The sequence below is a fragment of the Nannobrachium achirus genome (genome assembly GCF_963921795.1).
Source record: "Nannobrachium achirus genome assembly, chromosome: 16".
In the NCBI taxonomy this organism is placed as follows: Eukaryota; Metazoa; Chordata; class Actinopteri; order Myctophiformes; family Myctophidae; genus Nannobrachium; species Nannobrachium achirus.
In genome coordinates, this window is record NC_137823.1 from 5,277,300 (window position 1) to 5,290,263 (window position 12,964).

The 12,964-nt window shown below is 40.2% G+C and overlaps 1 protein-coding gene across 1 annotated transcript in view; it reads right to left on the reverse strand.

Moving 5' to 3' along the window:
* Nucleotides 1–8,708: 8,708 nt before the first annotated feature.
* The window catches only part of kif25 (kinesin family member 25), a gene marked incomplete at its 3' end in the record, with an annotated part of 31,343 nt that continues 27,087 nt past the window's right edge, over nt 8,709–12,964 (reverse strand). The window contains exons 12-15 of the mRNA XM_080744390.1: nt 11,698–11,852; nt 10,894–11,151; nt 9,963–10,118; nt 8,709–8,860 (exon numbers count right to left, since the gene is read on the reverse strand). Of these exons, the coding sequence (XP_080600516.1) occupies nt 8,709–8,860; nt 9,963–10,118; nt 10,894–11,151; nt 11,698–11,852 (721 nt within the window). The remainder of the gene's footprint in view (nt 8,861–9,962; nt 10,119–10,893; nt 11,152–11,697; nt 11,853–12,964) is intronic.

Below are 12,964 nucleotides of genomic sequence, written 5' to 3' on the forward strand. Positions count from 1 at the left end.
CAAGTAATTCTACATTCTAGTATTGATACTTTTACTGAAATGTAATAATTGTATTACCACTGCCTTTACACCACCTTTGTGCCACACTATCCAGTGCATTGAAGGCCCTAGAACCCAGCCTCATGATAGGAAGTTAGTCAGTACGCTTTTCTGCCACCAGATGTAGCAATAGTTTATAGACTATTAATTCTGACATAATTCAACATTGATTTAACATCTTGGTAGCACTTTATAATTATACACTACACTAATTATACGATTAAGCATTATAGTAAATACTTAATTCATTAATAAAGCATTATTCATTACATTACTAAGTAGATAGATAGATTAGAGAATACGTTTTTGACTGATATAAAATAAATTACAACAACATCGTCATTTCATAAAATCACCAATGTTGACGTACAAGAAGTGAGTGTGTTATTACATGTTTTATTCATACTCAACTAATGATTTGAAGGTAGTTCCTACTCATTAGTTAAGTATTTTCCTAACTAAACTAATGTATATAAAACGTTACTAAAGCTTAAAAGGATCCCTGGCTAATACGACAAATATGCCTTAATACATTATAATTGTCCTCTATAACTACAATGTAAAATTAAAAACACCTTAAATATTGTATTTCTTCTAGAAATAGCTAATCTTTCAGTTAATAGGGGAAATGCCGGTCGCAAGTTGATGATGTCATAAATGTCATGTGTGGTCTATCCCTATGGAATTTATGGCATGCATGTGCACACAAACACATTTGAAATATTGATTTGATGCTCATATTAACCATAGGAAGTATTACATTTATTTTTATTTGCACATGCATGCCATAAATCTTCTTTCATGTATCATCGTCCTTAATGATTGGTTGACAACATTAAATTCCATAAGGATAGATCAGACAATACATTTATGACATCGTCAACTTGCGACGGGCATTTCCCCTATTGAGTGAAAGATTAGCTATTTCTAGAAGAAATAAAATAATTGAGGTGTTTTTTATTTTACATTGTAGTTCTCGAGGACAATTATAATGTATTAAGGCATATTTGTCGTATTAGCCAGGGATCCCTTTAACTAATGCTTAATAGTGTGTAGTTGAAACGTTAAAACTGTTTACTAATGCTTAGTAATGTATGAATAATGCTTTACTAATGGTGAATTCATGATGAATTAAGTACTTGGTATGCTTTATAATGTATAGTTATTATTAAGTGCTATCAACATCTTTTGCTTTCTGGGTAATCACCCGTTCCTCCAATAAATGAAAGGAGAATAGGAAAAAGATGAGTAAATTGCAGTTTGTGGAGCTGAGGTTTAAATGTACAGGAGTGGATTAGATACCTGGGTGGAACTGCTGAACCAGGATCAAACAGAGTGAGGTCCAGTGGAAGATCAGCACGGGTACTCTGTGAGAGAACAGAAGAGATCCATTCAAGCCTGAGTGTGTATGTATGTGTGTGTGTGTGTGTGTGTGTGTGTGTGTGTGTGTGTGTGTGTGTGTGTGTGTGTGTGTGTGTGTGTGTGTGTGTGTGTGTGTGCGGACGGACGGACGGACGGACGGACGGACGGACGGACGGACAGACAGACAGTGGATGATAGATTTCGAAAACATAAATGTCCTATTATCTTGGTTATAGCGTTCTGTCTAGTCACCTTTCATATAAGTTGCTATGACTAAAATAGTGAACTGTACAATGTGTATACTGTGCCCTTGTGTGGTCTGCAACAAGCACTTATGGTCAACACTTTGTTACTCTCAACTGTGCCTCACTACTAGTAAGACGCCCTAAAGGGCGAGGTTGACCATCTGGCCAGTGATATACGTATATCGGGCCAGTTACCCATAATGGAGATCCCTGCATGATAGTCAACAATGTGATGTCAGAACATGTCCATATAGGCATTACCAAATAAGGGCATTCGCAGATATGTCCTTGATATCGATGACATCGGGACAGGGATCTCCATATATGGGCATAAAACGGACAAGGGCGTAATTCATTTGCAAGAGTGATCTGGGAATGCCCATATATGGGCATGTTCTGGCATCACATTGTCGACTATATATGGGTATAAAATATATGGTCATAAAAGGGACATCAAGCCAGAGCGTGATGTCAGATGGCCATTTTACATAATTCAAGGGTGCTGAATCTGAAAGACATGGTACCCAAGCAAATGTTTTAGTTTTTAACCTTCTAATTTGCATGACAAAATGGCTACAGATTTTGCACTATTTCTTCAATAACTTTATAACGAAGCAAGCTGAACTGACAAATAAAGTGTATATAGGCCTATCTATGTTCTTAGGATCAGACAATGTGTGTTAAAGTAGGGATTTCTAATGTAATTAGTGGTAAGCTTACTCCATTATATGCAAATTAGAGGCCACCATTACAGAAAACGTCATTACAGGCTACTCAAATGGGGTCCATACGCATCTCCTTTATTTTATCTTAAATACCTAAGATACAGATTTAGATGATCCCACGTAAAGATCCTGGTAAAAGTACACATTTGGTTCCTGATGACCAAAAATCTATTGAAGCAAATGGATTGACATTCCATACATAGACTTCATGGGGATTTCTGCCTTGTATAAGTCACCCCAGGAATGAGTTACAGCCAGAGAACTGGTAGGCCTACTGACACCCATGGGTCTGGTCTGGTACTATTGAACTCAGGGATATGAGAACCAAGACGGTGAGCCCTTCCTGGGCCAGGTTATAGGAGTCCAAGTCCCCCCAAAATATGGTGCTCAGTAGACTTAAAGGAGTAGTTCTTCACCCCCAAAATGACTTTTTTCCCCTATTGATTAGTCATGCCATGGAGACTTGAATTCAATAATATTTTTAGTTTTTTGTTGCATTCCTAAGACAAAAAAATCATTACAATAGATGTACCCCCATTGATTCCGGATGGGGACGCAAATGCATTTGGGTCCCTGATGGATATGTTTATGATACATAGGCTAAATGTATGATTTGTGTATGTGGCTCATTTGACCAAAAAGGTTAAATTGTCTGAACTTACAGTATAGGAGACCATGTTTTGGTTGTAGGCCTACTGTAAGTTCAGGTTAGTGGAAAGTTACTAGGACCTTACGTGTCTCTGTATTCTTGTTATGATGATGGGAACGAATCAATGAGTCCCACGATCTAACTGTCATATACTGTACTCCCTTATATACTGTATGTCAACCTCCATTTTAGGAAGAGAGAATTTAGCCAGCTGCCACTAGGATGGTATGCTCACTGTTTTGTCTCTTTGTCTGACTCTCTTCAAATACAACAAGATATAGTCCTTGGCTGTCTGAGTCTTATTTCGGTTATGGATTCATCCATATCCATATTTATTTAAGTTTACTATAATCATTTTTTTGTCTTAGGAAGATATGACAAATACAACAAAATATTATTGAACTCAAGTCTCCATGGCATGACTAATCGATAGTAAAAAAGTAATTTTGGGGGTGAACTACTCCTTTAAGCTTTCACTTTAAAACACATCTGGGGTCATTTTCACGTCTAATATTTAGATATTTGATATTAATTTGATTGCAGGTGTTCATGCTCCACGGTGTCACACACACACAAAACTAACAAAAAGTGTAGGGCCTTTATCATTGTTAATATCAATAATAAAGGCAAGATACATTAAGAAAACAGTGTTTTACAGCAAACAATTATGCAACAATGATTCACAGAACTCACAGAACACAGAAATGCTGATGACAGTTGATCAAGTTTCATATGCCGTATGTTGCACATTTCAGTGTTTTTTTCCCCCCCTTTTCTCAGTTCACTTTTTTCTGGAAACTTTCGGGTCAGATGATTTGTTGTTTGTCTGGGTGTATCTGCAAGTTGTCTTTAACAAAAAAGTGCAGTTTTTGCTAAAGGGACAAATACATAGTTAAAATATTGCTGACAGCACTTGATGATTTTGTTGCTTGTCTGAACGTGTATTTGCAAGTTCCTTTTCTTTGACAAAAACATGTAAGATTTTTGCTGAAGGGACAAATACATCACCCGATTGAATACATAGTTAGAATATTGCTGACAGCACTTGATCCAGATTTATTTGAGGCGCACACACACATATGGCAGCGGTTTCAATTCCTTTTTTCTTTGTTTCGGCTATTTGGGGAATTCCACCTTAAAGGGGAAGACCACCCATTTTCAATATTGAACTATGTCATTAATATACCTTAGAGGAGTTGTGTGGAAATACAAAAAAAGTTCCCCCTCTTCTGTGTTACCTAGAACTGGAGGATTGATTTTGGGGTTTGTATTGTAAAGTACAACGGTGTGATGTCATCAAGTTGTGATTTGCAATACAAACCCCAAATTTCCACACAACACAAGGTATATTAATGACATAGTTCAATATTGAAAATGGGTGGTCTTCCCCATTAAATAACCAATCACCATCTTGGTTCTCAAGAAACCTATATTACTGTCTGAGGTTTACACAGAAGTCAGAGTAAACCTTAAAACTACAAGTAACATATTATATTTTTAGGGGACTTTCGCCTCCTATAACCTGGCCCAGGAACCACTCACCACCTTTGTCCTTATATCCCTGTGTGTAATGCCCAGGATTTGAACCTGTGTGAAAGTCTAACATCTTAACCATCAGACCAAAGGGATATCCCTTTGGATCAGGGGAGATACTAGACTTTTGAGGCCATCAGGCCGAGGCAGTGAGTCACTCTGCTACACATGTTCAAAAGCACCAGACCCAAGTGTCAGTATGGCTGTAACTCATTCTGGGGGTGAGTTATGTAAGGCAGAAATCCCCATGCCATGAAGTCTATGTCAATCCATTTACTTCAATATATTTTTGGTCATCCTCAGGGACCAAATGCATACTTTTCCCAGGATTTGTACATGGGATCATCTAAACCTGTATTTTAGATGTCCCAAGGATGCAAAAAATACAGATAAGTAGAAAATAAACAAAATAAGGGGTATGTGTATTTTTCTGTAATGGTGGCCTTTGCATATTTAGGAGTAAGCTTAGTAGCTTACCACTAATTACTTAAAAATACTTTGCACACATTGTCTGACCCTCAGAAAATATACAGTATACACTTTATTTGTCAGTTTTGCTTGCTTAGTTATTGAAGAAATCGGCAGCCATTTTGTTATGCAAATTAGAAGGTTAAAAACTAAAACATTTGCTTGGGTACCATGTTTCAGATTCAGCACCCTTTGAATTATGGCCTGGTACCCCACTCTTAAGCCCTTTGCACACAGGACAGTTGCGTTTTTTTCGTTTGCGGCATGAATAAAACGCATTGGATTTGGTATGCAAGGCTGTGCGGAATCGGCGCTGCGGATCCAAAAAGGAGTCATAAAAGGAGTGATGAGTTTTTTACCGCATGCGACAAGACGCACGAATCGAACTGGTTTCGATCGAGAAAAAAACGCACAGCGGCAGCCACTCATCGCACGGCTAATTCGGAGCCGGTGTGCATGAGGTCATAGAGAATCATTGTTTTCTTTTCAAAAAATTAGATTGTCCGTTTTATCCGTGCGGTTAAACGCGCCTGTGTGCAAAGGGCTTAACTCCCAAATGCCTCTAACAATCAAACTTTTCAGAAATCCCACCTGTCTATGACTGACACAGACGGAGACAAGTTGCGACATTTCTCATGGTAGCCTATACTGCGACCTTTGGTCACAATAATAATGTTCAAGGCACGTTGCGAGCTTGCATCTATTTTCAATTTCCCCCCCCCCTTTCTTATATTATTTGACAATTTGTTTTGTAATGCTATTTTTTCTCTCTTCTTTCTTTTCACCACCTTTTTTAGGTATTAAAAAAGGTCTTAAAAGTTGTTAAATTGTCACACTGTCATATGGTGACCCCCACTGATAAAGAGGAGTTTTCATACTTTTTAAGCATTGCTAACTATACTGGACTTTGTCTGTCCTGTATCTGTTTGTATGTGGCCAGAGTCACATTGGCCAAGCTTTGTGGGTCACTGAATGAAATGAACTCATAAATAGCACACACTTCACACTGTGATTTCGACGTATTCCTATTAAAATAGAATAGAAATACAGTATTCATCAGAAAATGCATTTAGAAAATCTGTGATTCCTGCTTATATTTTGTCATATCAGGATATACATTATTATACTGTATGTGTTGCCAAACCCTTAACAAAAATTAAACCTTAAAGAAAATGCATTCACAGCAATGCTTTTTTTTTTTCATTAATAAAATTTCACCCAAATGGGGTCGCAGGCATCACACTGGTTGTTTAGTATAATAGTTCTTTAACAGTAAAATAGAGATTAATTTGTTATGGGGATCCAAATAAATAAACAAATCATCATAAAATGCTTTGTAATGTGTTATGATTATGAGTATTCATGAGTGGTTATTACTATGCTATAGTATGTTTCTAATGCGTTATAGACATGGGTGATCAAAGTGGTTTTCCCGGCCCATTCAGTCACAACCCACAGTTTGTGCACCTCATAGGTCTCCCTCAGTCTCCCTTCCTCAGGTCTCCCTTCCTAACTTAGACTGACGGAACCATTGCTGTATTGACTTTGACCTCTAAGGAACTATTGCTGTATTGACTTTGACCTCTAAGGACCGTCCAGGAAGAGTGCTCATGTGCGTCTTGCGGTGACACGCTTCCTAGTTTCTTCTTTTTTCGCACTGATTTTTGACATTGCACTATTAGGTTGTGTTGGTAGTTTCTGAGTATTTTTGCTTTATTTAACAATGACAGTGAGATACTTGTTTGCACTAACTAGCATTGACTGCTATGGTCTCTTTTGCAAGACACTTTATGTATATATACTTATATATTATTCGCCCCCTCTATTGATGCACCTTCTCTTTATTGGTACTGTACTGCTCTTGTCTTTGTTTTTTTCCCTCTTATCTATCTTTTCTTACGTCTCTGTAACTTTGTAAATAACTGTATACTGCTGTGCTTCTACTGGACAACTGAATTTCCCCCTTGGGATAATAAAGGTATCTATCTATCATAAATCCATAACACTAATGTCAATGAATCTGGTTATTTGCCTGGATAAATACATTCTAAAAAGAACAAAGAAAATCCATGTACATTAAGTGCACTAGATGTGACACCGGGCATCCCAGTACACAGTCTCAGTCCCCCAGTGTTCTCAGTTTTCATTTAAAATGTACATTTGTATATAATAATGGCTATAAATAAGCTTTATGCAAAGCTTGAATATGGTAATTAAATTCCTACCTCTTTGGTTGTCAGATGAAGATCTGGGTAGCTGAAGTAGAGACTGAACAGACTCAAATGCTTGAGCTTCTATCAATTTATCCTGTATAAGTTCTGCCCATCAAAAAGGGAGGTTCCACTGTTGTCATGTGATTTCAGGGTCATAAGCAGACAGAATGACAGACAGATACAGATCTCTCATACAGTAAGGGAATAAAAGGGACACAAGGGGCTACAGTTACAAGTACAACCGGTAATGTGCCCGAATTGTGCAATTGAAGAACTGGAGTATCCACAAGCTTGGGTTAACCCATTTAGAACGGGTACACAATATAGTGTATCATTATTTTATTATTTTATGACTACCCTGGACCATGCCTTGGACTGGACTCTGTCACTGTCTATAAATTCAATCAAGATGTTATACATTAACATTTACAAAAAGATTACATGTTTATCATGCCATTATGTGTTAACTATGTAAAAAAAAAGAGAGAGAGAAACGGGTGTGGTTCACCATTAGGTCATTTTTTTAATCTACATTTTTATCCCACAATTTTATAACCCATTTTTCACCCAGTGTCAATTATCTAATGTAACCCTGGGCGCTACACTCCCTCTGCCAACCTGGGGAGCCAACGTTCTGACCTCATGCTTCCTTCTAAGCATTAGGAGTCCAAGTCACTTCTTTTCATCAGATGGGGGGAGTTTTCCCGGTTGGACGTAGCGTGTGGAAGGAACACATTATTCCAACAAATTCCTTTCCCCTACACCAGGCGCCCCGGCTGGCCAGGGGGAGGCAGTATAGAGACCAGGATTACTGCATGTTTTTTGTGAGGGTACCTACCCAAGGGAACACAGGGAGAACATGCAAACTCAAAACACACAGAAAGGCCCTTTTGCCAACCCCACCTATATGCACTTTTTAACTTTAACACTTGAGGTGTGCTACTGTATATCACACTTTGTGTCTCCCTCTGTGTATCTCTATCCTCTATCACAGGATTCCCCAATTAGTTTTCCCCAAGGGCCGAATTATGTCTAGGGTACCAAGCCGAGGGCCACAACATTGCAGGGGGGGACGGTGGCGTTCCCGCTACTCCAGCGACAGTTTTCGTCGTTGTCGGGTGAAAATCTTGTTGTATGTCCAAAACCGTTCGTTTTGAATTAATCATTTTGAAAATGATTTAAACTAGTGAAAACAGCCAATCTACAAGCACACAACGCCTCGCACCGCGAGGCGGGTGCGAGGCGTTGTGTGCTTGTAGATCGGCTGTTTTCACTACTTTTGTGCGACGGCCTTGTATGATATGCGAAAGAACGTACAAATTTGGAGATACGAGATTTCCACCCGACAACGACGATATACTAGTGTTGTTGCTGCTCTTATACCACCATTATTACTGGGGTTGGTGTGGGCCAGACAGTAGCCCCCCGCGGGCCGCAAATGTCCCCGGGCCGCCTATTGGGGAACCCTGCTCTATCACTTGACTTTGAGGCTGTTGTTCTTCCTGTGAGGGATGTTCTTCTGGACCTGGCGGGCCCGCATGCCGAAACCCAGAGACTGCACTGACTCAGTGATGAAATGCTGGCTGGGAGAGACGCACAGCATCACCAGCAGCTTGGCATCGCCACCTGGTGGAGAAGATGGAGATGGACATGGTAGTATGTTGACAGACTATTATTAGGACTCCAATTAAATGTATTTTTAAATATGCTCTGTGTACATGTGTGTGTGTGTGTGTGTGTGTGTGTGTGTGTGTGTGTGTGTGTGTGTGTGTGCGTGCGTGCGTGCGTGCGTGCGTGCGTGCGTGCGTGCGTGCGTGCGAGCGTGCGTGCGTGCGTGCGTGCGTGCGTGCGTGTAGGCCTACTTGTACCCACACGTATAGTAGAATTTATTGAATAGATTTATATATAGGTTTATTTTTATTTTATTTTATCTAGAGGTTGTTCAGGGTTTGTCGAATAGTACCGATCTACAAACTATTTTCAACTATTTTTAATGCTGTCGTAAAATGTAAATGTTAATGTTTAATGCTGTCGTAAAATGTTGACGCAAGTATAGTCAATCAAACATGTTTGTGTGTCTCTGTCTGTGTGTCTGTGTCTGTGTGTGTGTGTGTGTGTGTGTGTGTGTGTGTGTGTGTGTGTGTGTGTGTGTGTGTGTGTGTGTGTGTGTGTGTGTGTGTGTCAGTGTTGTTTTTGACAGCAGATTTAGATTTAGTTTTAGTCATAGTCTTTTGAATAAAATGTCTCTTAGTTTTAGTCATAATTTTGTCACCTGAAAAGTTTTAGTTTTAGTCAAATTTTAGTTGACTAAATATCATACAATTTTAGTCAACTAAATCTACAGTTGATTTAGTCAACTGAAATGTATATTGGCGGGCCTTGATGGCATCGTAATGACCGATTTTACACTTGGTTGTGTCTGCGACGCGTTGTGAGCTTGTAGATCGGCTATTTTCAGCACACAACACCTGAGAGCAACCAAATGACTTTCTCCTCCACTAGTCCCTCCCTAACGTTTTAGTCTAGTTTTTATTTTGTTGACGAAATTGTCAATATATTTAGTCTTAGTTTTAGTCATCACAGCTTAGTTTTTATTTAGTTTTTATTTCGTTTTCGTCAGTGAAAAAAACACAGTCGACAAACATTTTTAGTCATAGTTTTAGTCGACAAAATCAACACTGGTGTGTGTGTGTGTGTGCGTGTGTGCGTGCGTGCGTGCGTGCCTCACCAATGGCGTCCTGCAGGAGGTGTGTGAGCTTGCTGTTCCTGTAAGGAACGTGGGGTCTCTGCTCAGCCAGGGCTCCCAGCACGTCGGACAGAGCGGACAGACTGCGGTTGATGCAGGAGGACTCCCACAGAGCAGCCCCGCTGACGCCTGACATACCTGGTTCACATACAGTACACACATCACTTACTGCATAACAGGGGTTTTCAAAGTGGGTGACGGGGCACCCTGGGGTGCCGTGACGGCAGTCCAGGGGTGCCGCGAGATCATTTGATAATATTAGGAATTTATTTGGACACTTGAAAAAATGTTTAGTATCATTTTAAGTACAACGTTATTTTCAGTCAGTTCTAACCAAAATGGCTGTTATCTCAACGTTTTCCTCGCAACATAATCACTCAAATATCGTCACTGTCGGGCAGAAACCTCATTATCTCCAAGTTTCAAATGTGTACGTCTGTTGGTAAAGCAAAGCCCTGCTTCATCATACAAGACTGTAGCACAAACTAGTGAAAACAGCCATGATGCGAGGCGTTGTGTGCTTGTAGATCTGCATTTTTCACTAGTTTAGTACATTTTATAGATGATAAATACAAAACAAACGGTTTTGGACATACAAGGCTTCCACCCAACAACAGGTAAGGGATAACATCTCGCTCAGCAGTCATTATCGAGTGATAGGAGCCCGACAGGTTGATATGCCACCGACGCGAAGCGGAGGTGGCATATCACAGCACTAAATCCACGCAGTGCAGCCTGAATGCAGCAGCTGCTCTGAACCGTTGATTAGGCAGCGGTCTGTTATAGAGCGGAGCGGTCTGTTATCGTGGGATATCAGACCTCTGATTTCAGCGCTCGACCAATCAGAATCAAGCATCCAAACAAGCCGGGTAATAATGCCAGTTAATCGCCAGCCGGGGGCGTCTTTTCTTACCCACACACTCGCTGCCTGCCAGGTCCACCAGCTGCAGCTTGGTCTTGAAGGGAGCCTGGGAGATGCTGGGCCTGGGGGAGGGGCAGGGGGAGTGGCTTGGGGAGAGGCCGGGCGAGGAGGCGGAGCTGGTGGAGAGCTCGTCGTAGGGCTGGCGGGCGGCGGCGGCGGCGGGGTTGGCGCGGCGACAGCGGGGGCTCCAGAACGCCCCCTGAGGAGGGGAGCGCTGCATGTTCTTCTTGGCACTCTGTAGCCTGCGAGCTGGACGGAGCAGTGGTGTAAAGTAACTAAGAACATTTACTTAAAGGGGCCCCACAATGCTTTTCAAATTATATATTTTATATAAATATTGGTCCATAATACGTTTTTATACAGGTTTTAACCTAAACAACCACTCAGATATTTAAATTATCTTAAGAGGCTGGAAGAGACACTGGGAAGACCAAAAAACAAGGAAAAGAATGTAAAATGTGAAATTCATGGTGGGGCCCCTTTAAGTACTGTACTTAAAGGTATATTCCACTTAAAAAAAACACCCTGAGGTGGGGGCCACCAGGGGTCCAGGTGTACAAATGAAACCAAATTTAAGATTTGTTCAATTGAAAAAGTTGCATAGTATAACTTTAACATATAACATTAAGACCTCCAAAACAAATCCTTGTCTTGCATTTTTTTCAAATACGGAATTTCTTAAATCATGGTACAGTGGACAGTGAAAAAAACTAAATGAAATTCATCCTCCACCAACTCCCAGGTCACAAAGAACCCACAAACAATACAAGTGTAAAGAACACAAGAGTGTCTCACCCAGGGCCAGTGCGTTGGGGCTCTTGGAGGAGATGGTGAGGGTGACCACGAGGTGAGAGCGCGAGGAGTGGGCGTGGACCAGCGTGGGACAGCGCGCCCGGAGCCTGAGGACGCTGCCGACCACCTGCATCACCTGGGACGAGCTGACCACACACCTGACAAGAGGAGGACAACATGCGTCTGACTCTCAGGGTTCCCACACATCTTTACCAATTAATTTCCAAAACTTTTCCAAGACTTTTCCAGAATATTTAACCCGATTTCCAGGACTATATAACAATAATTCAGCTCAATAACGAGTCGCCTACTCCTATGCGCAATGCCCAAAGACAGGTAGTATATGCCAGTGGTTCTCAACCTTTTCAGGCTGTGACCCCGGAAATAATAACATTTTAACTGGGGACCCGGCACCCTGACGAGCACTAAGAGTTGAGGAATTTTGTATAACACGTTTCTATTGTGAAAATAGCAGATCTACACGCTCACAACGCGTCGCGAGGCGTTGTGAGCATGTAGATCTGCTATTTTCAAAATTTCTGCCTCTAATATCAATTTGACCAATGTTTAATATGTCATTTCAGAGGTATTAACAAAATCAATAACCAAAGACAATGCATAGCTATTTCTTCCAGGACCCCTGATCAATTCCAAAACTTTTCCAGTGCTGGAAAAAAAAAAAAAAAAAAAAAAAAAAATATTTCCAGGAATTTCATGACCGTGGGAACCCTGGACTCTCCATTTACACACAGTAACATGTGCACCAGTGTTGTTTTGATTTAGTTTTAGTCATAGTCATTTGAATAAAATGTAATTTAGTTTTAGTCATAATTTAGTCACCGGAAAAGTATTAGCTTTAGTCTAATCTTTGTCTACTAAATATCATAAGATTTTAGGCGACTAAAAATGAAAACTAATCTACAGTTCATTTAGTCAACTGAAATGTATCTTGGCAGGCCTTGATGGCATCGTAATGACTGCTTTAACACTTGGTTGTTGCGCTGCGACGCGTTGTGAGCTTGTAGATCTGCTATTTTCAGCACGAAACACCTGAGAGCAACATAAAATGACTATCTTCTCCACTAGTCCCTCCCTATAGTCGTTTTAGTCTAGTTTTTATTTTATTTTTATTTTGAAATTTTCAATATATTTAGTCTTAGTTTTAGTCACCACAGCTTAGTTTAAATCTTTTGTTTTTTAGTTTTCATGCAGTGAAAAAAAACGCAGTCAACAAAAAAGAAATCGTCATCGTTTTAGTTGACGAAATCAA